General features: G+C 40.3%; 1 protein-coding gene across 1 annotated transcript; it reads right to left on the reverse strand.

Moving 5' to 3' along the window:
* Positions 1–1,520: 1,520 nt before the first annotated feature.
* Positions 1,521–20,557, reverse strand: CCNJL (cyclin J like). Its single transcript, XM_026858195.1, has 5 exons — positions 20,486–20,557; positions 16,845–17,055; positions 5,478–5,777; positions 4,525–4,684; positions 1,521–3,521 (listed from the first exon to the last, which is right to left on the reverse strand). The coding sequence occupies exons 2-5, from the start codon at positions 17,008–17,010 to the stop codon at positions 3,074–3,076; spliced, it is 1,074 nt and encodes a 357-aa protein (XP_026713996.1). The 5' UTR covers positions 17,011–17,055; positions 20,486–20,557; the 3' UTR covers positions 1,521–3,073.
* Positions 20,558–27,804: the final 7,247 nt, after the last annotated feature.

A 27,804-nucleotide genomic window follows, 5' to 3' on the forward strand; every position in this document is an offset into this window, starting at 1 on the left:
CACAAATAGGGAGAGGGTAGTAGTTTCCCTTTCCTGTTTAAAAAAAGCAACAAGCTACAGCTGTAAGATTAAAAAAAAAAAAATCATTTTAACCTCCAATGCCTGATTCACATTAGCAGACTTTTTTTCCACCTGTATCTGTGCAGCAGCTCTTGTCAGGACTCACTAATACAGTTTTTTTTTACTTTTAATGTCAGCTTTCTCCTTTGTTTGGTTACATCTGCAACATCCTCCCGTGGGAGGAGGTAACTAGTCCCATACTCCATTTTGAATTCCTTGCCATGTTTCACTGCATTTGCTTTGGCAGCAGCCTCTCTTAATTCAGAGTCTGCCAGGGAAGTACGAGTTAATCAGCATGTAAAAATTCTGATCTCTGACTGCTGCAACTGACAGCAAACAGCACAAGCACAGGGTGGTAAGTTTTGCATCCATTTGTTTAAAAATTAACTCAGCATTGCATGCACCTCTGCAGTGCCCTCCAAAAGTAATTGTGGCAAAAAGTCCTCAGAGAAGCATCTTTAGGGTTGGCTGAACTCTTCTACATTTGTTCTTCCTGAGGTGTTTTCACAAGAGAAAAAAGAAAAAAAAAAATTAGCCATATAAAAGTATACAGAAATTAAATTTGTGGAAATTGCCACCAACATTTAAAACATTCTAGAGAGAACTGTCAACCAAAGCAGCATTAGGCCAACTCAAATTCTCCTAAATCTCTTCCCTTTCGAAATCTGCTGGATTTAATCTGCCCCAACTCCACCCGTGAAACAGCAGCACAAACAGGACCTAGAAGTCGATGGACGATTCCTGCTTAGAAGATCCAGACACCAGAAGAAATACAGCTGTGGCGTTCTATTCAGCCTTCCGGTTTCCTGGGGTAAGACAGCATCCCCAAGACACACTGGCCCTGTGAACTGGAACAACCTGTTTTATTATTTTATGTCCCTACCACGTCGCTGCACATTTTCAGCTTTTTTTCTGCAGTGACCAAATTCCTTATCTGCCTAATATATTTCATAATTTGTTATTTGGCAAAGCCGTTCCACCACATTTGTCCTACCCCTCTTCTGTTTTGTAAAATGTTACGAGTGCTCAGATCATGTATTTTTAAGGTATAGACATATATTCTTTGCTAGCTCTTAAAAGCTAAGGAGAAACCACTTTTTGGAAAAAAAAAAAAAAAAAAAAAAAAAAGGATACTTCAGCTGTGTGCTTGTTTATTCGAAGCTTTCACTGGGAATGTACCAACTATTTTCACCATTAAGCACGATGGCAGTCCAAAGTATAACACTGCACATGACACAAATTATAAGGGTGATAAACAAAGGAAAACCACACAACAGTACCACCACATATATGTTGTTCTTTATGTCTGCTGAATGACATAAAAATACACTAAAGTCTTCAGAAAATAAAGTTTAATATAAATACAGAGCCAACAGTTCATCTTTTATTCTAAGTTCTCTAAACTTCTAGACTAATTTCCAATTAGTACTGCCTCTTTTATTTTAAAAGTTTGCATTTAGAAAATAACAAGAAGATTCCTCTAACCTGCTGAACGGAAGAAATTAATACTAAAAGTTGCATTCTCAGACACAGTTACACAAGCACACATTAGCATGCAGGCTAGTTTTTCCCCTCCACCCTAAAATACCCTTAAAAACAATTCTCTAAAAATATAATTTAAAACAGCACTGTGACATGTGACTTTAAAAAATTGCCCCAAGTCAGTAAAAGCATACATATTGCACATCACTTGTATTGCTGTCCTGAGGACCTTCAGAGGAAGGACAAACCAAGAGTACTGCCTTCAAAAAAACCTCACAATAGTGGTTGCATATATCAAAACTGAAGTTTCACATCTGCAGAAGTCCATTTGTTGCAAATACCTACATTAACATAAAAAAGCCTATTATAGAGTTTTTTGAACAATTATCCCTGGTTTCAGTCAAGAAAAAAAACCTTTGGATATGTGACAGTAGGTGTGCATCTTGTTGTGAAGAAGCAACAGGATCTTCAATTTACCAGTTACGTTTTTCAAGAGAATGATGTTATTAAAAAAAAATAGGTCAGTCATTGTCTAGCACTGCAATCAAACTCTAATTTCACAGTAGAGTTAACCAGCTCCCTATCCTCGCCCCCATTAACACCAGTTCCTCTGTCCCAAGCCTGAACTACTGCCACAAGTCGCCGAGACCAAAAGATGAAATAACTGAAGGCAGTGAACCTTTCAGGAGTTCTTCCAAGAGGATTTCAAGTAACATTAAATCCCTGATAAAGCTCATGAACAAACTTACTAAATATAATCTCCAGTCTCAAAAGCAGCAGCACATTAAAGATCGAAGAGATGATTTAAGGTTTTGGTTTTATTTCTAAAATATTTGAAGGCAGAGTGATGTTCCACTCAGCAGCACCACACTTAGATTCCAAGAGAATTTTAAGTCAAAAATAATTTGATAGTCTTCTGGTCTGTTTTCCTTTTTTTTTCCTTTTATTCTAAAGTCTTACTCCTGAACTATCACTTCTGCTCAAAGAAAATTAAGTGTTCTACACAGATTTCTGCATAAAAGAAGTTCATATTTAACTGATACCAATTTCAGTATATTTTAATAGAAGGTTCCAGTAGTATAAGCCAACACTGTTCAAGTCACACATCACTGGGAGAGAAGGAGAGCACTCCGTGTTTTCCAACATCATCCCCTAGGTACATTGCTGCTTTGCCAGAAATTCAAACACTCCAGCCAATAACTCTTCAACGCAAGCTTTCAGCCAACTCTGACAAGTCACTAAGTGAAGACTGGGAGGAAATAATCTCCACACGGTTTCTACGCAGATGCCTGAAACTGACACTGACTGAGGTATATTTATTAATTTCTATTTCTCTCTCATTAAGAGCCAAGGGTAAAACCCTTGGCAGAAAGGCACCGAGGTTCCAGTGATCAGTAGATCCAGATCAACATCCTCTGAATGAGTCGTAAGAATTCTGTTCCTTCATGGTTTCATTCAGATGGACATCTTGTAACACTCACAAGCTATCTTCTTCAGCTCTTCTTCGCATCACCCTTTTCTCCATATTTATTTACCCGTCAAAACACCCAGCTGCATACGAGTGATGACCACTGAAGTAACTACTGCCATAAGCCACGGAAATGCAGTGTCTGGGCTCTGTTCCCAATGCCACCTGCACGGCAACGGGCGTTTGGATGGGCAGCGTGTGGGCAGGTGGCCGAAGGCTGCCCTGAATTGCTGTGTAGGAGCGCAGCGGGCTGCCAGCGCGCTCAGCGAGCACACTGCTGGGCCTGGGGGCCTGCAAGGAGTCACGGTAAGCAGAGCACAAATCTTGCACTGGCGACTGGAACTGGGAAAGCGCAGCTGAATGCTGGGCTAAAGGGTGATAACTGGATTGCTGGAAGAGAACTTGAGTAGTGGCTTGATGGCTCAGATTCCCCACTGCTTCCTGTTCTTGATATTGGATTGTTACTTGCTTTTTTATGTTACTGGCTTCTTTAATGTCATTCTCATAATATCTGGAAAAAAGAAATCAAGATAGATTTATCAAAGAGAATTTCACAGAGCATGCATATATCCCAAAGTCTTCACCAATCAGGGTACATAATCAGATTTTTGGCCCTAGCTGTATATGGCAATCCTCATTTGCTTTCACAATTAATTTTGAATTATCCTGCTGCAATCTTCACACACTAACAACAGGTTTATGGATCCTTTTGCATCACAAGTATGTTTTTACCGATGGACTGGTTATCTTAGAACCCTAAGCCCACAACACAAATATATTTTGAAATAGTCTGTGTAAGTATTTCCAGAATATTAAAATGCACAGCTATAAGGGAATAAGGCAAATTCCTGATAGATATTAGAAAGAAACATTTTCACGCTTTTGATTATCATGAGAATGATGATGTACTGGAACAAGTTGCCCAGAGAGATTAGGAAGTCTCCATCCTTGGAAATAGTAAAAACTTGACTTGACTTAGCTTCCGTTGGCCCTGCTTTAAGTAGGAATTTGGAAGCTCCACCATCACTCCCAAACCATTTTATTAAACTTTATTTTCTATTAAGACTGTATGTGCTCACATAACAGACCAGTATTGATGCATCACAGTCACTTCCTTTACCAGAAAAAAACCCCAAACCAACAGTTCTGAAATGTCTCCCTACTGTATTCTCAAAGCTAGAGATACACTGGTGTCTCACTGCAGCAAGTATATGGCAGGTACAATGAGAAAACAAAGGGAAGAAAACTTTTGTCAACCATCTGAAAATGTTTTCATCCAATCAGATAGACAATCAGTACAAGAAAACATAATGAACGCTAAATTGTGCGCTCCATTCTGCACTGCAAATATTGTTGACAGTATTTAGTAAAGGGACCTGCATTCTTCCCCTTTTATTCCTCTCCCCAAACGGAAGATGTAATATTGTACTATCTTAATTCTAGCTAAACAATAAAAAAACCAAAACGTATCAATATCTTCCTAAGAGCACAAACAGGTTTCTTTCTCATCTTACATGAGCATCATTTCAATGCATTGGGCAAGATGTTCCCAGGAATAACACGTTAGCAATTCAAGCTGTGTTGTCCAGGCAGGAGAAATCTGCATACAGATACGTGAGGCACATACACAAGCTGCAGCAATCAGAGATGGACGAAAATGGAGGAAAGTGTGATCTACAGAAGAAAAACAAGAGCAAGAATTATACTCTTAATAATCACCGCAGTGAGCTTACTACATGGCAAAACAGGACAAAATTAAATGAACAACTTTGTTCTATGCAGAGTATTAACTCATAACAAGAAAAAGTCGCTCAAAACTGGATGAAGCTTACCTGAAGACCTCTGTACTACTTGTTTGTAACTACTATCAAAGCTTCACTGTATTTTCTTTCATTTCAGAAAAAGCCATGAAATGGACTATGCTGAAATCTGTAGACTGGTCTCAACTTAAAGTCAGGTATTGAAAATTACACACGTATTTACATTAGTGTTCAACCCAGCTTATGAGGATGCTTTCACTGCCTCTCACACAGGCAGATATTGGAAACAGTGCTGCAAACATTAAAAGTCCCATCACTCTAAATATGTCGTGTCTTGCAGCACAGGACTCGCAAAAAAATTCATTAAAAAAAGATTCTTATACTGAACTGCATAGTATCAGGTCTGTAATTGACAGTACTTACTGTGGCAGATCAAAAATTAGGTCCCATTTCTGCCAGTCTCACCAATTAGTGTTCTATGCTGAAGAAAAAATTTGATCTCATCTAGACATTTATGAAAAGAGACAAGAGGCTTATGCACAAGGAAAGGACACCGTACCATTTGCCATCTGAAATAGACGCAAAGAAACCATTCTGCACAGAAATTTTGGCAATTCATAATATGACAAGTTTTAAAGCACTTGTCTCTTTCAGTTTTGCATTTTGCCAAGTGGAAGATCATTCTAGCATAAAACTAAGCCTCTTACCTTGCACTGAGAAATCAAGGAAATAATATGCATATTTCTCCAGAAAATCTTTGATTTTGGTCAGTGAGGTGATTGGCCAGCCATTGTGAAGGTCATTCTCGCCGATGGACACATGGAGGTAGTAGTCAATGTAGTGTGCAGGTGTTGGTAGATAGAGGTTCCAGTTGAAATTTTCCAAAAGCAGCATTTCCATTCTAAGCAAGTCTTTCTTGTTCAATACCACATTCACACTGCACACGTATGCCAGGTTATTTAATTGCTCCAACTTTGGAACTTTATCTTCTTTTTCTTCAAATTTACCTGCCAGAAGAGATGGTTTTCAGATAAGATTTATAATTATGACTGAGTGCCAAAAAGCCAAAGAACACTCCCCAAACCACAAAGTCTAATGATCAAAAGTGCTTTTTAAAGAAGGATGGGACAACAGATGTACAGCAGTGCAAGTAGAAAAGAAGACAACAGACTGGTCAACATATTCCTATATCCTTTTCATGGTTTGGGGTTTTTTGGTGGGTTTTTGTTTGGTTTGTTTGGCTTTTTTATTGTTTGTGTAGTATTGATGCCAAAGCCAAGATCATAAACTCATTAGGATTACAGATAGTTTTTCTGACAATAAGTGGAAGTGGTTTGCTGAAGGGCATTCAGTCAAGTGCCAAGCAAGCAGTATGGGAAAAATATGGCAAGGGAAGATCTAATCCTGAGGAATCTGGAAGCTAAATGCACATGCTACAAAAAGGAAGACATTAAAAACCCTTGGGCAACACCACCTTTGCCCTTGCTGCTTCAGAATTTCTTTTTGTTCCTTCCGGTCTTGGAGAACCTTATTAGCTAAGGTCACTGAAAGGCTGAGAAGTACACTGACACCAAATGATTAACATAAATAATTCCTATGGTGCTAGGAGAAAGCATACATTTTCAGAGCCAAGATAGCTGAGCAAAGCTGCACCTTTTTCTAAATTTTATTTACAAGCCTACTAGAACAGCAGTAGTCTCTAGAATGACTCAATTTTCACCAGTAGCTACAAAGTGCTGTCACTTTGTACAGAGAAACAGGATCTTACCCTTCTTTCATAAAAAGCATCCAATATCAGATTTGATTCCCAGGATCAGTAATAAAGCAGCATTACTTTGCTGCAAACTTAGAGGAATTTAGTCCTCTTAAATTCACAGTTTGTTTATAAAGCCAAAAATGACCTGTCTACCAGCCACTCCTTGTTCAAGACCTAGCAACAAACAATCATGAGTAATAAGTTTCCAATACAGCTTGAAGAACATCTCTGCTGCAAAATCCAGACCCATAGCTACTTGGAAGTATTGTAGTTACTTTTCCTTTTTGTTCTTGAGGGCATGTATTCCACAATTGATTCTTGCTTCTGTTGTCCTTCCATTGCCTCTGTAAGAATCCTCCTTTACCAACACAGACCAATTGACAAGATATTAGCAGGGCATTCTCTAATCTAGAAACAATTAAAACAAGTATTGTACTAGAAAATTATTTTAAAAGGAAGATCTTGCTATCCACTTAGGACAGCAGTTGCATCTAAAGTGTCTCCAGTGTATTAAAAGCCTGACAATTTTCTGTACTGTTAGCAGCTCAAGTGTCTTTTTAACACATTTAAAAATGGATTTTCCATCTTTGAGCCTGTTCAGGTATCACAGATATGAAATGCATTAAATTGTAATATAGAAGCCACCCTACCATGAAAGAGCGTAACGTTAACAATCGAAAACAAAATTCATCCATCATTTGAAACAGAACAGGAAAGGATTGTGGGCACACTGTCAGTAAAAAAGCCTGTAAAATTCAGGAGTCTGTATACACAGTCATGAATCTCCTTGTCACCTGAATTTAGAACTGTTGAAGAAAAATCAAATTTGAGAGAAAAGCTAGACTTTTTTTTTTTTTTCTTCCCCCCACAAGGTGATGTCACAGCCTGATAAGGAATTTAAGGAGTATGCTAGCAGAAGGAGTATGCATGCCCAAGATACTAAGGATAAGACCTGTCATTCTGGCTTCCATAAGTTTAGTTCCTTCTTTCTTCACAACCTTGGAAACTTCAAGAGGTTAGACTATAGTCTGGAGAGCAGACTAGCTGCACAGCAGTGTTGGGAAGGTATCATACCAGAGGGCAAAGCTATTTGACTGGATCAAGATAATTTTTCTTTTAAATTTAAAATTGACAGCAGCTAAATTTAGTGATTTAGATTACTAGTTATTTATTATTTTTCCCCTGCTGCTTTTCAACACACTAATTCCTAGCTTTAATGTTAGATAACAGCAGCCACTGTAGCAGACTGGAGACACTGAGTATAAATGTAGCTAGTTAATTTGAAAAAAGGCTCCAAAACTGAGCTGGGAATGGGGGGAGAGAAATCAACTCAGAAGTTTTGCTTCAAATGAACTAAAATTTGAATAAGCTACTTTCCAAAGCAATATACAAGCACCTTGACCACATTTTCTTTCCCAATTCCACCTTGACCTAAACCCTTTGCTTCCAAGTTTATCAAGCACTTCTCACCTATTTTTAAATTGAAACTTGGAAAAGAGCAAAAGTTAATTAATTCCATCAGACCAAAGAAATAAGAGGCAAGCTGGGAAAGAACAAGTTTAAGATGTTTTTAAAATGCACTGTGTCCTTTTTCCAGTTCCCCAATTTAAAGATATTGGTATATATTATTTTTGTTCCTCCAGTTACACCAGAAACTGAGATTCTATGCAAAGCATATTTATGCTGAAAGAACCAGGGCTTCCAACACAATTGCTGCAAGAATATTAAAGGCTCAGACAAGACAGTTGTAAGTCTAGTATTAATCAAACAAATAATACTGATTGATTTAATCAACATCACTCTTTGGGAAGAAAACCAAAGCTGTTTCAGCTGCATTAACACCTGGAGCCTGTAGTTAGAAGTTCATGAGAACTGTGTATGAGTCATTCACATGCTCTTGAAATGCCACTGTAGACACTTTAGATTAAAAGTTCACTGTTGTGTTCTGAGCTACAGTTACTGATAAAACCATTTAGTTGTCACCACTGCCCTCAAAAATAGTTTTGTTTTGAGGTAACAGAATCTCAGCCTTTAAAGCAATGCTTAATTTAAGAATACAGGTGATGCAAATTTTTATACAAGGAAGCCTACTGAGGTCAAAAGGATAAATAAGACGAACATAATGTAGGTTTACATTTGTGACCAACATTTTATGCAAAATCTAAATAGATGAGGGCATCCTGGGACATTTCTGAGAGTGTGTGGTATTACTGCAATTAACGATGCAAAGATTTTCCAAATTACTTGATACTCTGAATTCTACAATCAGATGGTCCCCTGGAAAAAAATGAGTGCTTTTTATGCTACACATTCACTTCTGTTTTGATGAATGAAAGCCAGAGTAAGTCCTGTTGTCAAGGGAAACAGGCTTAAGTTAAAGCGTACATTTCATTAGTACATTCATCACATTATCAAAACAGCCTACCAATCCATGCCAGCTTTTCATTCGGAAAAACTAAAGGTCTCAGAAGCATCGCTACTATCAAATGTACCCTGAAGAACTGATTCAGGCACTGCAGGAGGCAAGAGTCACTGCACACCTAGCCAGGCAGCATGCTAGGGCTTGGGCAGGTGATGTGATCTTCCTGGGGTTTTGCATGGGTAGCAAAACAAAAACAGGACATACAGGCAATTTGTTTTATTACATTTTCAGAGTCTTTGAGAAGACCAAGGAACAAAAAGGACTGCCAATTTAAGGAGTCATTAAAGTGTAAGTACTTTCTGTCCTACAAACAATTAAAATCAATCCAAAAGAAGGATAAACCTATCAAGCCCATCTAGCCCAGCATAAAGAAAAGACCTACAGCTGCTTACACAGCTTAAGGGCTACTTTTTTTTTTTTTTAATTCTTACATTGTTCCAACAGACTTCTGAGATTCTCTCTGATGTCATTCTCAGATACAAACACAGCTTCGAACTGTCCTCTAAGCAAGGCAAGAAAGAGGCTATTTTAGAGATAGCCTGCTTAATTGCTTTTTCTGCAGTGTCTTTCATCTGCCTGTACAATACCTAGCAAACATGCTAACCACTTAGCTCAAGGCACCCAAGTTTTTAATGCCTTACTATAGTAAAATTTAATCACTGAAGAAAATATTCCATGTGTTACAGCAACAGGGAAATAATTAAAAATATAAATTTAAGACTACAGACTAAATTTTGCACTAATCTATATCCTGAACTGCAACCCACTATTATATTTCACTGAAAACAGCTCAGCTGTCTTAGTCGGAACAGTTACCTGCTTGTGAAAGTGGGACAATAAATGGAGAATGGATCACAAAGCACAGTCCAATAGAAAAGCTGCCTGAAGTCTCACAACAGCTCCACATAGTCGGTGGGGAATTAGGTGATAAAGGAACTGATTCGTGGAAAAAAGACTCTACAACTCAAACGGAGTTATACAGCAGGTATGATTACTCCGGCCGGGGTGCAAGGGGATTTCTCCACAAAGCTTGCACACCCACCTCACATTTTACCAAAACTTACAGAGTGTAGATATCCATATTCACTGGGTTACATAACACAAACATACATATGCATGAGCAGGGCTGGGTTAGTTCTAGAGGCTGGTGTCAGCAGTTTATGTTATCTTTGCACCTGCGCATTGCCTCCTGGTGGTCGTCTTCAGAGATCTTTGGGAGGAAGGCTCATAGTCTTTCTTACCCTGTTTTTTCCATGGAGCATGGGCAGACTCTCTTGGCCAATTTCTTGAATAACAAAAGTGGTTTTCAGCTGATTTAATTTTCTATCTTATCTAAGAGAACCAATAGAACTTCTACCATGCGTCTATGACTATCTCTACTCATTAGCAAAATTCCAACAAGTTAGTGCCAGCCAACTGTTTCTCAAGGACAGAGCATAATATTTTGCTGAACATTGTAGCCCCTGGTAGATTTTCACAGTAAACTGTTTTGTTATGATGAATACTGTAGTCCTTCGTAAAATTCCACAGAACAGTCTGAGCAAGCAGGATTCTTAACAATATTAAAAACACACTAAGTAAGTAAATAAGTTGCTAAACAGTTTTCTATAAGTAAATAAATCTTAAAACAAGTAATCATTTCTCTGTATCAGATCACCCATGCTTTAAACTCAGCTCATTTAGTACAGACATCTTTTCTTGCTCTAATTTCTTTTATTGTCCTGAGTTAACTCAACTGCTGAGAATCCACTGGCAGATTAAGGAGCTGGGCAAAATAAAGCCATGAAAACTACAAGAAGTACCCAAGTACTCTGAAGCAACGCAGCACTGAATGTGATGAACAGTAAGCTAGCTTTGCTTAAAACAAATTTTAAAACTGTTATCGTGTCTCCATAGCAGCAGAACCCCCCTGAGGAAGAGAGTCCATAAGAACTAGAATTGCTGAAATATTCAATGCTGCTGAATGGTTGAGGAGATGTTGGTTTTATCGGGTCCTGAAGCACCTGCAACGGAAGAGGGTTAGCTCTTCAGGGAAGAGAGGAACAGCTTTTAAGATCCAGCTAGGATTTTACAGCAACAAGCAAAACCTGCACTGCTTTAACTATACTGATACACCTAGTACAGCCCCAGTGTATCATTTACAAAATTCACAGAAGACAGTTGCAGCGACTTAAGACTTACTGCCCAGGTGCTTGCTCTCTCCCCAGAGTTTATTGCTCCTGCAGCTGGACCATGTGAATGGGTTGTATCAGCACATCTCAGGTACGTCGGGGCAACTGGTTTGCACAGCTTTCAGCAGGCAATTTGAGCCAAATATCTAACACCGAAGCAGATGGAGTATCTTTACACAATCCCTTTTTCTAACAAAGCACTTAGGGATAGAGTACCTTAAAGTATCAGAAATCATTTTCGGTAATAAACTGCCCGATGAAGATGCAGTTCAGAACATTACAACCTGCTGCTGCTCAACAGTGCTGCTCTACAAGGGGCTGCCTCCTCAGCTGCCAGGTGAGGCAGACTGAAAGTTCCTTAATTCCCTTCAAGCAAAGTGTTAGTTAAACTAGATCAATGCACTTACTGAGAGCATCAGCCAGCTGATTTTGTCTGGAGAAAAATCAGAGCTTACTGAAAGCACTGGGGTGCTCTGTGGGAAAAGGAAAGCAGTAATATTTTCAGTCACTTACCTCTTTGCAAAGTGAGCACAGCCCACCCATAGCCTGGTGCAGAGAGAGCAATCCTGGCTTCTGTGCAGCTGTACTGGTAACTATTCTGCTCGAGATCCTGCTGGCTTGCCTGAAGACCACCGGTCCCAGCTGCCCAGCATTACCGCTCACCAAAAGCCAGCATCTCCCTGACTTAACAGCAGTCAGCCTAAGCAATCACTAAGCTCCAAGCACAGGACACATGGATTGTCTTGAGCAATTAAAGCCACTGGACTTCACTGATGATCTTGCAGCAGCAGGAACTTATAACCTCTTGTATAACACAGCTGGACCTCAAAAGGAGGTCCTCTGTCCTCTAACAGTTGTACCTAACCAAAACACCCATATGGACCAGGTCTTTCTGTATTACAGACATGTATTTATTTTATGATTCTGATTTAGATCATGAAGTTCCTCTTAATGCAAGGGAAAGAGACAGACTATTCTAAATACATTCTGAAAGTAACTGTGACATCAATTTTTCCAGCAACTTTTCCTTCCCTCCCCCAGTAGCTTTCAGTTCACCTCTAGATTACTGTGAACAATTTTTACCATTCTTTTATAGAACTGATTCAGAGGAAATAACAACCACTGATGACATTAGTAAACTTCAAAGCTTTTATAACTGTTCTGAGGAGTTAAAGTATTCCCAGTTATCACACATACATTGCAAAGAAACATACATCTTCTGGCTAGTGGACAACTGGATGATTAGAGGCACACACCCTGCCACTTTCAGCTGCAGCAAGTCCAGGATGAACACTACTTGGCTGCTAATGCAATTTGTGGAACAGTATTATCTACTCACTCAATCTTTTTCACAATTATTAACAAAGTGGGAAGCACCATCATCATCCAGTAAGGAAACAGATGAGCCAGTCAAAATGCATTTGAGAACACAGCAAATTAGCTCCAGCTAAGTGAAGGACATCCAGCACAACATCATGTTCTCCAGCAAGAGAGCATGGCTGTTGGATGCTATCAAAAATAGGCCATGGCAATGTTTGTAGTTAAAGGAAAAGAGAGAGGTTTTTATGATACTTTGGATCCAAGAGAGAAGCAACAAGCTTCAAAGCTAAACACGTTTTTAACAATTTATCTTAGCTTAAAAATTGTCCTCAACTTGCATTTAGCTTAGAAGTTTGTTTCTTCCATTTCAAAAGTTGTGGGTTTAAAAGCTTCTCTATTATGCCCCTCCCGTCCCAGAAAACCTCCACACTTACAGTAATTAGTGGGAATAAGTAATCTTGCCTCTAACTACACCTCACTTTCCTTGTGGTCTGCACACTACCCTTAATCTCTTTTCTAAGCAAGCAATCAGGAAGAAAACAGCGTTTTTTCAAAATACATTTTAAACAATTACTAAAAGATAGTCTGCATTAAACATTCATCTGATATGATGTAAACGCCACAACTAGTTTAAAAAAAGTCGGGTTTTGCTCCCTACATGAGAGGTATATACATTTTTAAAAGTACAAGTGTCTTGCAACACAGCCTGAAGAGCACTTTTGCCGCAATCCTCTGCTGCAAAACTATGCAACTTCCTACAGTAACACTTTGCAGGAAGTTCCAATTACTACATTTGCAGTAACAGTCAAGAGACAAGTTTTATTATTCTTTGCTACAATGAGAACTTTTAAAGTGACTTCGGGTTGATACTTCTGACTTACTCAAGAGTCTTTTACTCAAAACATTAAAAAAATATATATAGTATAAGTTTTCTTCCATTTAATATAATTTTGAAAGTAGCAAACTAAACACAGGAATTCCCACTTACTGTAAAGTGGCTTTTCCTGACTTGACTTGCATCACTTTGAACTATATGTACCAAAAAAATATCCTTACTGCACATTAGGATGGCGCAGACAGTAAACAGAGCTTACTATGCTCCCCAAACTCTCCAAACTGAGCCCTAGCATTTTAAACCTTATCTATACAATTTAATTAGACATTCTGTGCAAAGCTGCTTTGGTTCAGCATTCAATCTTTTGTTTCCACATCTTAATAGGAAAGCTGCCTTTACAGTAATAGGCCTTTTTCCCTTCCTGTCAGGGATGATTTAATTCCAGATCAGGATGTACAGTCGTGTAATCTTAATTTTAGAAGGATTCTCATACTCATTAGCTCACTAGACTTAGGCCTGCTCTTAAGCAAACTGCCTTTTTAAGCAGGCAGAAGTTGCAAGACATTCCCCTCTAGAGCTATCATAGGGCAGTTTGTGAACTTCCTTTTGCTTTACAGTTGCAAAGAGGTGGCCTAAAGTTGCATTTTACTTCAGTCATTTACATAAAGAAAAATCTTGAAAGCCTTTTAACTTTTTAAGTACTAGAAGCTACAGAAGTCAGCAGTCCAGCTCTCCCAATCTCATACAGCCTCTGCCCAAGATCTCACCAGTATACCAACTCTGACAGTTCATGGAGTGGTTTGGGTTGGAAGGGACCTTAAAGATCATCCAGTCCCCCCCCCTGCCACGGACAGGGACACCTTCCACCAGCCCAGGTTGCTCACAGCCCCGTCCAACCTGGCCTTGAACCCTGCCAGGGAGGGGGCAGCCACAGCTGCTCTGGGCAGCCTGGGCCAGGGCCTCACCACCCTCACAGGGAAGAATTTCTTCTTTATACCTAATCTAAATCTGCCCTCTTTCAGTTTAAAACTGTTACCTCTCATCCTATCTCTACCTGCCCTGATCAAGAATCCTTTCTCCCCAGAGCTTTCTCTGCTCCAGGCTGAACAACCCCAACTCCCCCTCAGCCTGTCCTCACAGGGGGTGCTCCAGCCCCTGGGCATCCTCGTGGCCTCCTCTGGCCCCACTCGAGCAGGTCCGTGTGCTTCTGCTGTTGGTGCCCCCAGAGCTGGACACAGCACTGCAGGGGGGGCTCACAAGAGCAGAGAAGAGGGGGACAATCCTCTCCCTCAACCTTCTGGCCACACTTCTCTTGATGCAGCTGGCAAACCATATTCATATGAAGTTTGATGGTGCCATTTTCATCCTATCTGCATGGCACTGAACTATAGCTATAACTTCTTCCTCTAAATCCAAATGAGAAGTTATTAGAAGAATTGTTGAAGCATCAATTATGCTGGGGAAAAATGGAGGAGGACTGTAATTGAATGTGTCAGATTTATCTAAAGAAAATTATGTTCTCTTTACCTGAAGGTAACATTCATCCATGCAATTGGCAAAATAATAAAAAACCTAAACCCAAAAAACTAGCAATGCTGCAAGGCATCTTGCAGTTATGAAGCTACCCAAGAAAAGAAAAAGGGATGGTCTGAAAGCTGAAGGAGTATACCTCTGAGCAGGCATCAGTCTCCAGGCTACCTGAACCTGGTATTTCAGCCCAATGTGTTCAAAACTAAGGGTAGAGTTTCCTAACAATTTACAAATCAGCCCTAGCCCCTCTCCCCTCCATTGCACCAGGTGGAAACTTGTCTGACCCCTCAGAAAAATACCTCTCTGGTAAATAAAGAAAACACTTCCCCAGATGGAATAGTTTTCGGCCAATCTACTGCTCTGAAGGATCTTGTCAAAAGTTCAGGTCAGCAGAACTATAATATCTAAGAGTCCCTTGGGCTGCTGTAAGCCTGCACCTACAGCAACCAGCTACATTTTTCTTTGTTCCAATTTTAATATCAGCCTTTTTTGCAACATGGACCAGTAACTGCTCCACACAATTCACCATCTTCTCTGAAGTCATATAGACAGCAGTGCTTAAACACACTAAGTGTATGGGGGGTTTTATTATTATTTTACCAGATTATTTATTATTTTTACTGCAGATTAAGCTCTCCAGAACACAATCAGCAAGGAAAAGCAGTAACAATCCCATTGGGGTAATGGTATTGGGATAAAGATATATGATCACCTTCTTTCCTCAATAGCTTCTGGCTTGCCAGTGTTTTTTACCTTAACTGATATGACTACTTGCACTTTTCAGCTATTAATGCTAGAGTTTGCATAACTTTTGTTGTCCACAGTAGTGCACTGCTCTGCATACAGCAAGATAATTCTTCTGTAACCTAAACACAGAGTTCTTAAGTCTACAGGGGTAGACTGCAATTTCTTGAGGCACCAGTCTCACTTTCCTCCACTTGCACAGCACTGGCTGCAGAGATCTGGAGAAAGCACTAATGACAAATGTTCAAGCTCATTTGCTAAATGGATGCCAATATGGGAACTTTAATGCTACACAGTAATGCCTAGTTATTTGATAGGAGCCCAGAACAAGCAATATGCATTCCAGCATCAGCACATCCACTAAGTGCCTCAAGAAGCCAATTTTCCTTTGTCCCCTGTATAAGAAAGCTCTGATTTACAAGGAGCTGATTATGCCCAGTGATCACAACAGGGGCACAGGTTGTCCGAGGATGGATCTCCAGGAGAGGCTGCATGTTGTAACAGGAACCCTTTTTTGCAGGACAAGGCCAGAGTCAAGACACACACCAATATGGTTAACAGTCATGCTCCTAAGTTTATTAGAAAAACAAGTCCTTATATATTCTTGTACATTCTAAAAATAACAGCAAATCCATATGTTGCTCTTGCGCATGCTCATTTCAAAAAATACCTCCTCTCAGTGCTTTCGACAAATACTACTAACCACACGCAGCCGGTAGATAAGTTTCTGCTTTGTTATTTTAAAGAATCCCTTCTTATCTGTTTCTTACCTAATAAGCACAAATTCTTTTGCTTTTAGCCATCCTTAATCTAGACACTGTTAATCTTCTTACCCAAGCACATCATTATTTTAGATGTCATTAATCTTCTAACCCGAATGCTGATGATACTTTTACATTGTCAGTGTATGCAGAAAGTTTGTGATCCAGCATACGCACCCACAGCATGTTACACAGGTGTCATTCCCTACTACCAACTCTTCCCTGGAACTAACATCTCCCAGTCTTGCCACTTTCCCCCCCCCCTCCCATGAACCCCAATCTTCATTGTTCCCTTCCGCTGACCCAGTTTCAGCTCCCAAAACTTCTTCTCTACATTAACACCAGCACATAGATGTGTAGTGCAAGCTGTACAGTTGAGCAGCATTTACGGACTGCTTTATGCCTTGACTTGGACTTCATTACACCTTACCTTTAGTAGGTAGAAACTGTTAACACAGAGAAAACAGCACATGATATATAAGGAAAACAACCATCTGTTCAGAAAAAAGGCCTTGATAGACAGCAGCCAACTTACTTGCAAGGAGAAGACAGGCAAATGAAACGATGTGCAGTTGCTTGACAGTGATATCATAGCGATCCATAAAGAGGTCCAGTAAATAGATAGCAAGATGCCGGGCCACAGGGCAGAGATTGCAATGGTTGCTGAGAACAGTCAAAAGATCAATGAAGTATCGGCGCATCCCAATCTGTGGTGAATGAGCCTTATACACAGGCAGCTTGAGTTCCTATGGAGGAAAAAAAAAAAAAAAGGGAGGAAAGATTGGTACTGAAACAAATGCCATTTCAGTGTATGGAATCCCAAACCAACACCCACCACCTGCTATCGCAAAGGCTTAGCACAATGACTCAGAAATCAGGGCTGCATTACTGCATGTTTTGACAGTCACTTATCTTGCAACTTCTGCCATCCACACACTTTCCTCAAGCATCAAACACTGTAAACTAAAGTTTAATCCAGAAATAACTCGCTGTTGCTTTCTACAGAACACCAAACTTCCTGGCCATGAAAATTGGTCCTGAAGGACTTCTTTTTAAATTTGTTCACCCAAACTGGACTGCTAAGTAAGGTTTTAACAGAATTTTATAGGCAAGAAGGGCAAGATAAGTTTCTCTGTATTGCCCTTTCCTCAGTTGCCCAAGATACTACATCCTGTGCCAAAAAAATGCAAGGGTCTTTAGAATAAATAACATCTATCGAAGATTAAAAAAATAAATCATGTGGTGCATGGCTGTAGCAAGCAACAATAGACATTAACAAAAAAAGAACACGGGAGAGTGATTAGACTTTTTACACTTTTCCAATTATTTTCCATAACATTCCAGTATTTTCTGTAGTAACCTATTTCAGCATTAAAAAAGCTAATTATGGAACTGACAGACTGTATTTCACATGTAATATACAAATTTTAAAGGAAGAATTATATAAGTTTTTGGTCTACTTATGCTAAATCTTCACCTGCAAGGGTTTTTACACACAAGTTTGTAGCCACTATGCAAAAACCAGGTTAAAGGAAGGAGTGAAGATCCTTGGGAATACCCGCAACAAGCTAACAGCACTTAGAAGTTGACACTTTATCACTTCAGACACTGTCATACACTAATGCAGTTACCATGGTCAGACCTGAATTAAAATGAGCCAAAGAGATGTTGATAGGCATGGATTAGAAAAATACTGTTTCAGCAAGGTATCTCTCTCAGTAATTCGTCAAGGTAATACGTCATTTTTTCTATTACATATATTTGAAAATAAATTAGAAGTAGTACAGTGCTGCAAGATAGATGTGTTTTATAGTGTGATACAAAGCAGTACATAGCAGTTAATTCTACTAAATAAATGGGGGCTGTTTTTTAAAAAAAAAAAAGAAGTGTTCAGAAGAAAGATCTGCACTGGCATCCCCATTTACAGAAGAGGCACCACCTTGCACAGCCGGTGCGGTGGCTGCCCACGCTCCTTTCATCCCCTGGAAGGAGACATTCCACGATGAGGTTAACTTATCAGGAAAAAATAGCTACACAATCAGGCTCAGAGGGGAGCACATAACTGGAAACCAGGGAGGCTCCAGAACGAGAAGTAGCTTACAAAGACAGCAAGCCGAGCACTGTTACGGATGATTGCTTCCCAGGCCTTTTTAAAGAAAGTCAGTGAAAAAACACATTCCGGACTGAACAGACACATGCTGTGGACAGGCAAACAGCCCTTTGAAACCTGGGACAGCCTTCACTGGGGGATTATAAAGAAATCGCCCACCAGTAACAATTTATAAAGCAGAGAGACAATGGAACATGTTCCCCCCCCATTGTTTTATACCTAGAAAACCCCCATAAATTTGATTTTTTGATTGCCTTACGCAGAGATTTCAATCCATCAGTACAACTGACATACAAAGGTGTAGAGCAGGAATTCATAGCATATCCACAATGTGAATGTTCTGGCAGAAATGGTTTCAAGCTCAGTGCTTACATCAGTTAAAATAACTACATTTTTAAAAGATATGTCTATATGAAGCTCAAGCTATCATAAGCTCAGGTAGCAAGTTTACCTCTGAAATATTTTGTTCTTCTAGATGACTGGTAGGATCTTCAGGTTTTATTTTTTGAAATGTCCTTCCTATGTCTCAGCAGAGTATACACTATATACTGAGGTCAGCATACATATTTAATGTGAAATTTGCTTTTTAGATCATAACAACAAATGCAAGAAATAAACAATAACTCCAGTTATACATCTAGTCAAAAAATTTGACATGTCTAAATGTTACAGTTTAGTGAGTGAGCATTAGAGGCTCAGAATGAAAGCAGAGATCCAGAGATTTGCATGCAAACCTCAGATGCTCAGAAGCCAGAACTACTCATACTCAGCCCACTGCGCTAGAAAATTCAGTGGTCAAAGCACTGAATTTAAGCCAAGAGCATTATTCTTCTACTAGTTTAACACAGACATTCACTCCCATGTAAGACATCGGCTTTTTATATATATGTAAAATATATATATTTTTTAAATTATTTTTTGAAAATCAATTACTAATAAAGGGCATAAGCAAAAGGCATTCTCATCTTATTCACCAAAAAACCCCACGTGGGCTTTCGTGTAACAAGACTTGACAGCACAGACAAGGTTCAACTTCAGGATTAATGTTAGGAGGAACAGAGCTGTGGTTTCTTGCAAGATCAAGTTCCTAGGTATTAATTGATCCAGGGTAATTACCCTTCTGTAGGCAAGAGCCTTGCCTTACACCACATAGCATGAAGCAGCTAATAAGTAGTTCAACAGGACTGCTTTTACACTGACAAATCAGCCTTAAATGATGAGATTTTCTTTTAAAGGAAAGGGAGTGGTACATAGTGTAACAATGCAAGAGCTAAATAGCAGGCTTACAGTTATCAACAGGGCTGCGGGTATGCACCCCTTTCCATCAACCCCCCACAGGGTTCTTAGCATAAGTTCATCAAGAAAAAAAAAATTACTCCTCTGAATTCAAAAAATGCCTTTGCTGCTTTGGTGATAGTGATGCGGGATCAGCAAATACAATTCTATAGAAAAAAAACGAACTTTGGGGGATCGAGAATAAAAGAAATCGTTTCGATTGCTTTATTTTTTTTTCCTCTTATCTCCAGTAAAGCAACAGAGAAGAAACGGGGAGTCCTGATGTCTGCTGGAATTACCCTTTCATATGCTGCTTCTGTTTATCTTTGACCTGTCCATCTGTACCTACTTCAACAACTTCGCTCCGGGCTACTGAGCAATTGCCACATTGAAATGCTAAAAGCAGCAGCACAGAAGAGGCTCACAGGTGTCTTAGAAAATACTTAACAAGCTTTGCTCAACATATTGATTAGTGTCTCTCCACAAAAAGCCTCCAGAAAGTCAGAGCGCAGCATTTAAAGGGATCAGCACTTAATCTCAAAACTTGCAAAGGCTGGGACTGAGTGTCAGCGTTAAGGGTGAAGACAATTTTTAAGCTGCCACCTACTACCAGCTTCAAGACCTGACCTTCCAAAAGAAGAGAACCTCTGTAAACCTTTTTAAGGGGCGTTAAAGACGACAAATCTTCCTCAGCAATCACATCTGAAAGGCTCCAGACGTGAGCCATTCCCTCACTGCAGACACCGCTCGTCACCGGTAACCTGAGCACTTCAGCTGGCACCATGCATTACCTGAGCTCAGGAGACAAGATTTCCTCTGGTTTGGATGGTTTTGTAACGGGGCTGAGCAAATGCATTTCAGAACCCATCCCTAAAGGAGCCACCAGGCAATAAGATTTACGTCAAAGCTGAGCAGCCACAACAAGTTGGGCTTCCACTGGCCACTGGAACTAAATCCAAACCGGGACTGAAGAGGAAGAAATGTAACAGGCTCGCTTCCTCCAGCTGCCTTAAAGCAGCAACTGGTATGGGTCGGTCTGCCCAGGCCAGCACTTACCTTCATCACCAGATGGTTTGGTGTTCAACATGGCAAGAAATTCCACGCATACTTTTTTTTTCCTGTCCAATTTCTTTTCAGTAAAACTGTTCTCCCACTGATACAAAGCCAGTAGCGAACTGACAAGCAGTCAGGAGAAAAAAAAGTTATCAGTAGAAAAGTTAGCAAGTGATATGACATTATGGTGATAAGTCACACTAATAATGATCTGTTCTCGGAATAAAAATGGAATTCATCAAGGTATTTTAGAACAACTCACAGGCTTTTTGACAAGGAAATGAAACGCTGTAACAAATATGCCTCGGGTTCTGAAATTCAGGGAGATGTTAAATGAATCTGGTTTTCTACCATGCCAGAGAACTGGGACTTCAGTCAGGATCTGTTCTGTGCCACAGGTCAAACATGCTGCATCCCCCGTCCCCCTGCAGCAGCTCCGGTGTCTCCTCCTGCCCGCCCGCTCCCAGCGCCAGCCCCGGCACCCCCGTGAGGGCAGAGCCAGGGAACCCCCTTCCCTTCGCCGGAGCTAAATGAAGCACCTAAGCCAGAGCTACTGAGGATCAGTAAAGCCTAGAAACGTCTAGAAACAGCTGATGCAATACTCCCCTACAGAAACACCGGCTTCATTCACTATGAACTTCATACTTACCTCATTATCATTCTTTTTTAATCTTGCTATCTACTTCTGTTTCTGGATATGTAAACAGAATCCAGTGTGCGGCCCCTGGTACCACAGCTCACAGACGTTCAACACTGACCTTAACCCAAAATCTGAAAAAAGGTTCCAAGTGATGAACAAAGATACCCAGTGAAGTATAACTTAAATTTTAACAAGTTCTCCATGATTCTCACTAATTCAGGGGAAAATTATATAAACGCAAAGACACATCTTGTGCAGTATCAATACAAGGCACTCAAATTTAAAAAAGGGAGAAGCCTACCAAGTATTTAAGTCAGAAAACTAGTAAAAACCACAGTGACTTTGGCAATCATTTAGCTCTCTGTACGTTTCATGTTCCAGAAAAATAGCACGTACGTGACCTCCACTGGATTCTTAAGAATGCCTATAGTAAGAATAACAGATACTGCAAAGTTGTTGGCATTAGAACAGGAAAAGAAATGCCTGTGGATGAAAAATAAAGGGAAAGCTTATCTAGCAGGCTATTAACAGTTGTTCTTTGAAAGAGACAAACTCCTTCCTGTTTTGTGTTCTAACCAAAGAGTTTTCCAGCTGTGGAAGAAAGATGACAAATTGATCTCTTAGATATAATTACTGCACCACACATGAGAAACACTAAAAGCTAACTCCTCTATAACACGTGATTTATGAAGGCAAGATGATCACATACAAAGAAAAAATTAGACTACACTTTTTTTTATAGGAGCTTGAAAATTCAGAGCACTCCGCATGCTTCTCAGCAGCAGACTATGTAGCATGTTACCTATTTAAGGCTGCTACTAACATACTGCTATTCTCTCCCACCCTCCAGAAACTGTCCTTCTGCCTCTGCACAGACTGCAGTGCAGCACCATGCCTTCCAGTAACAAAATCACTCACAAAACTCGCTGGTGTTTCTATGCTTAGTCAGCTGACTGCAGTTTAATTAATTGCTCAAAAAGGTTAGGAGTTAGTGTTTGTGAAGAGTCTCATAGCAAAGCACAGCTGATGGAGATTAGTAAAAGCTAAATGCAAACTGGCCATGCAAACTCAAAGGGGAGGGCAAAGATAACTGGCAGGGCAGTGCTCTGGGTATGGCCAGCAGCATGTGTCTTCTCACAGAGTAGAAATCCGTGGTGGAACTCTGAAACAGCCATGCTCGGTTTGCCCGCAAGCACAAGCCACACAACACAGAGACCAGTGATTACACCTGTTCGAAGACACAGCAATAAGGGACAGCCTAGGATTCTCTGCATCATCTCTTACTCCTCTTTTCAGCCCTGCCATAACCATATCTCTCAGAAGTTAAAATATTTCCAATTATTTAAGCAACCTTCAGCTGTTTTAGACAAGACAATCACATTTTAGGAGAACTGCCAGTCTTGCACAGCGTCTGGATTCAGTATGTAGGAGTAAGACGAACCTGACAGAATCATGTTTCAAAAGTATGTCTGACAGTTCCTCTCATTATTTCCAGTGAAATTTTAAAATCCAGGGATCTTCTGATAGGAAGGATATGTGGGCAATACATCCTTTATTTTTCCCCTCATTCAACAGTGACCAATCAGGCAGACTGAGGCACATCTTAAACATACTCCGCACTGCCACGATCAGTGCTGCCAGCAGCTACCCTTACCGATTTACAATGCATTCCACTGATGCGTGAATGAAACGCTATAAATTACAATTTTCTTCTGTTACCACTGTTCCTGCACACCCAAAAGGAGCAGCATTCTCAAGTCCAACTCCCACAGAGAATGAGAATTCCAGCCACATAAAACAGAACCTCAAGTTCCATCCTACTCAATGACTTTGGCTTACACAGTGTTGTTTCACTTACTCTTTTTCAAAACCCTTCAAAAGTTTTCCCCCCTTTACCTAGATTAAAGGCCATCTCAGACTACTTCTGTGCTCTTGATGAATCTTCCCTACTACCCATTTCTGTCTTTCAAAATATCTACAGATCAACACAAACTCCATTTGTTGAGATTGAGATCTGAGCTTGGAGTAGACACTTAAGTTTCAGGCATACTACCAAGATGTCACACAAAAAACCTGTGGCAGACCACGACAATATTTCAACTCTACATAAAAGTTTTTTTCTGCTTGAATCCACTCCTCCCTTCAACATTCTCACAACAGTCCCAGGCATTTTAAATTTGTGGGAAAGATGAACTAGTATTGTGTTTGAAAATTCATTACTTTACATGTTCCACTGTGGTATTTTATCAAGCATTTCATTAGATTCTTCTTACACACTTCAAAGCATTCAGAACTTCAGTGGCTAATCTGAGAAGGATCAGAGAAAGGAGTGTGAAAATTGAAGTTCCAATTTTAAGGAAAAAAAGAAGAGTGATCATGAATAACCATGGACTTTATTAGGACACCTGTTCCTTTCAGCTTCATACACATGCTGCCATCTAGAACATAAGAAAACTGCTGCCAGCAAGCAGTAATGCTGTTGTTGCTGATTTCCAAAAGCTAGGATTTTTTGTGTTATAAGTGAACAGATTATGCTTTTGTTGTTGGGCTGCCAGTCTTGAATAAAAAACTGCCTTTAACATACCCCAATGCTTGTTACACCTACTTTCTTTCACAGCTGATTCAAACTGGAAAGGTCCGTCAGAATGAAAGGTCAATGTTTTATCCTCTGTTAAACAAAATGGTAAAGAGCACAAAACCTTTCACATGTCTACAGGTATCCAGGACCCCCGAAGTTCTCATCCAGATTTTGTTTTAAAAACAAAACCCAGCAGCAGCACCTACACAACACCCTAATGCTTTCCCTCTGTTCAGAGTGCAGCTGTCCAGTCTGCACCAGTCTGCATTTCAGGCTGGGCCAGGCTGATCTGAACATAACAAACTTACCATTTAATTAATGAAGCACTGAAGGAATGACCAGTTTTTTAAAATAACAAGGACAAGAGTAGACTTACAGGCTAAAAGCTAAAACAGTACCTGTTACCTCAAGACTTTCATGCTACCAACAGGTCAAGTAAACCAGGTGCTTCGGCACAACTACAGAAAACATGGGGACATATGCTGGGTGCAGGGAACACGATTTTTTTTATTGAAGTTTTTACTGAACAAAGTTAGCAACAGGGTCCTGCACTACTTCTAACAGGATGATTTGAAACTTCAAGAAATGCATGATGACAGTACTCAAGACCAGTGAAGGAAAGGGCCCCTCATAACAAGCCCTGTATGGATTACACTCCTGCTTCAGAGACTTCAGTCCAAACTGATACCGTGGGCAAAGCTGAGGGAAATGCTGCACGTCAAAACAGAATGAAACACATGGTGGTGGTAAACAGCATTTCCTCATTAACATCTTTAAATCAAGAGGAGGTGGGAGACAGGTGTAGAGGAGCTTTCACCTAGAAGAAATCGGACATTTTTACCACTTAAGAGCAAAGCACTGTTTACTTTTCAGCAGAAAGAGGATGAGCTCTCCTCACCTGGCTGAAAGTAACTGCAGACAGTAATTTGGACGGCCTTTAAAAAAATCAAGTTACAATTATTAACCTTTTAAATTTACAAGTCCTGTAAAATTTGGCCCTGCTCTGAGAAGCTATGCAAAAGATAAATAAAAAGAGAAATGCAGGCAGATCTAGTAATTCTCATTAATTGCAGGAAATGAACATATCCTGGAAGGAAACAACCCAACATAAGCACAAAAATGGGGAATAGCAAACAGACATCACTTATTTCTGGGACACTCAGACTGCCTTCTGAGGCAAAGTATTTCCTCAATTTTAAACGAACAAACAAAAAAACACCCCAACACCGACTTGTTACTCAGCTTTCCACATCTGTAGAGTATTCAGGGCTACCGAAGCAGACAGAAGAGCTCTGAGTAGATGTTGCAGTAGTTCCACATCCATTCTGAGAGGTCTCTGGTTTTTGAGATGGAAGGCAGCTGCCGGGCACAACCAGTACCCTTCCATCAGCAGTAATGCAGGGCCATCGCAGAAGCAGCTGAAGTACCAGAAAACATCAATGCATACACACAGCACTTTTCTCATTCGGTGTGTGTTAGACTCTTCTAGTACAAACACACACAGCATGCTCCAACTTTTATTTTCCTTCTTGGGTCAGTCTCAGATTTAACGTTCTGGCCTAATCCAAGGGAATACTTCCACCTTTCATTTAAAGTCTAAGGATGTGTATAGCACTCTCGGAATTTAAGTGTTTTGCTCCACTAGGTCAGCACGCTCAATAACTAACACAATACAGTCCCACTAAGCTGAACACTACATCCCAATAATCACAGCACAGATATTTTACTAGTCAGACAATTCAGGGGCTATTAATTTCCTCTGCATTGAGCTGGAGCCTTTGGGAAGTCACAAAGCCTCACAGCATCTTTCAGCTCTCTCTGAATTAGAAGCCAGGTATACCACATGCATTCAGTATCTGCTGTCATGCAGAACATATCCATCAGATACAGCACTCAACATCTGTCACAAAGGACACCAACTTTCAATGAGGTTAAGACGAACTCCCAAATCCAACTGGGGGGATGGGAAGGGGATGGCATAACATTTTTTCCAGTTGTCAACATAAGACCTGGGCTGTTTTAGAGTAGGCATACATCTCCCGTATTTGTGTGTCTAAATTATTTTGGGAAAGTGTTTCTAATCATCCTTCAGTTGTTTCAGGAAAAGAGTTATGTTATTTAAAATGGACATGTTATTCCTCACCTTAAAGCCAGATTTTGTGTTCTTCAACTTTGTGTTCTTCAAAAGAAGTGGGATAGTGTGCAATATGCACTTGAACCTCTTGGACAAGCATCTTTAAGTAACTTTCCTGTCAGATTCACATGCTAAAACTAAGACCTGTTTATTCTCACCCAAGACCTGAGACACACACTTTCCCAGACCTGAACTCCTCAGCAAGTATCTTAAATCTGAGAGGTCATTTTGGCTTGAGGGGACCATTGCCCAGACTTCCTGTATTTCAGTATTAACAGGCCAATACACTAATAATGCACTAACACACCAACACTCTAGTGGGGATGCCACCCTTGAAGCTTATTTTGTTCTATGTAGTAGCCACAGGCATCCCTAAAACTGGTCCATGCTCATAAAACTGACTTCAGTACCTCAAAACTACTTATCTTCCCAAACTTTGCTGACGAATCCTTTTGAGAAGTTCCACAACACTCTAGGGTAAATTCTGATGCTTCAGACATCAAAAATGTAAGCCTTCGCAATATACTCGAGTTGTTTATGCTGAACATTTCTTGGAAAAAACTTCACTCAAAAAGTGAATCCTTACAAGGTGGGCAGAATAAGGATTAAAATTGTCCAAGCAGGAGTTGTAGACCTTCCTCAGAGCAGAAGCAGCAGAGCAGCCCAGAGACCCTTCTCCCTCTTTGCAGGTTCTCTGAATTCAAACAATTCTTGTCATTTCGGCTGCCCTAGGTTAGCAGCCATACCCACAGAAGAAGTTTTAGCAATCTAGTCATCGGAAGCATCCAGAAAGCAGGCCGAAGAATTAAATCGCTGATTAAAAAGTAGTGAGTAAATAAATTTTTAAAAAATAAAAATCCAGGTTTTCTCCCATCTTTGAACACCCTGCCAACGGGATTCTCTCAGCTACTCCTGCCCCGGCTGTAGGACCGGGAACTCATGCCTGGGCTGAAAAACGCGAGAACAAACCAGCCCCTTGCAGAAACTTGGTAACAATTAACTCACCTGACATAATTCATAGCGAAATGCCTGTAAAAAAAAAAAACAAAAAACGACGGGAACAGAATGTCCAAAGCATTAACTTTGCCAGCCATAACTTTAGTGACTTAAAAGCTCTGACAAGTGCAGGTAGCCAGTGTTTGCTGAGGACACGCTCCCACGTTACCCAGCGAGCTGCATCTAGAGCTTCTCCGAAGCTGGGAAACATGAAAAGTAACTAAACAGCCTGAGCTCTACCTGCTCTCCTACAAGCACACCAGCTCATCAAACAGCTATCTGCTTATTGCAGGACATTTTACTGGTCTTCCAATCCACGTGTAAGCGATACACCAGCTTCTAGACAAGCCATTACAAGCTGCGTCTGTACATCCGCAGTCTGCCAGGAAACAGCAGCATCCTACCTTTTACTCGAACTTCAGCATTTATCTATTGTGAAAGCAGCAGTGCTATTTCTCAAAATCCTACAATGCGCTTGTTTTTTTTTTGTCTTTGCAGGTCAACATCAGCATCCTCTCAGCATTTAATACAGCGAGTCATCAACGCCCCGGCTGAGTTAAAGCTACCGAAAAGTCGTGGGCAGATATTTGTAGGTAGCATTCACGGGTTTGGTTCTAAGTCTCGATCAGAAAGCAGAGTACAGATCAGAGCTCTGTGCAAACCCGCGTCTCCCGACGCCCAGCCCTTCGCCGGGAGCCGGGGAGCGCGG

This window comes from Athene cunicularia, assembly GCF_003259725.1.
Source record: "Athene cunicularia isolate RWA chromosome 13 unlocalized genomic scaffold, athCun1 chr13_part1, whole genome shotgun sequence".
Taxonomy (NCBI): Eukaryota; Metazoa; Chordata; class Aves; order Strigiformes; family Strigidae; genus Athene; species Athene cunicularia.

What these genes read in the sequence shown, in the direction of transcription:
- CCNJL (XM_026858195.1), bottom strand. Translation starts at nt 17,010, where the DNA reads ATGCGCCGATACTTCATTGATCTTTTGACTGTTCTCAGCAACCATTGC. An exon ending in TGCCTGTCTTCTCCTTGCAA is followed by an intron (nt 5,778 to 16,844) that starts GTAAGTTGGCTG and finishes CTCTTCTGGCAG; the next exon opens with GTAAATTTGAAGAAAAAGAA. An exon ending in CCTTGATTTCTCAGTGCAAG is followed by an intron (nt 4,685 to 5,477) that starts GTAAGAGGCTTA and finishes TTTCTTCTGTAG; the next exon opens with ATCACACTTTCCTCCATTTT.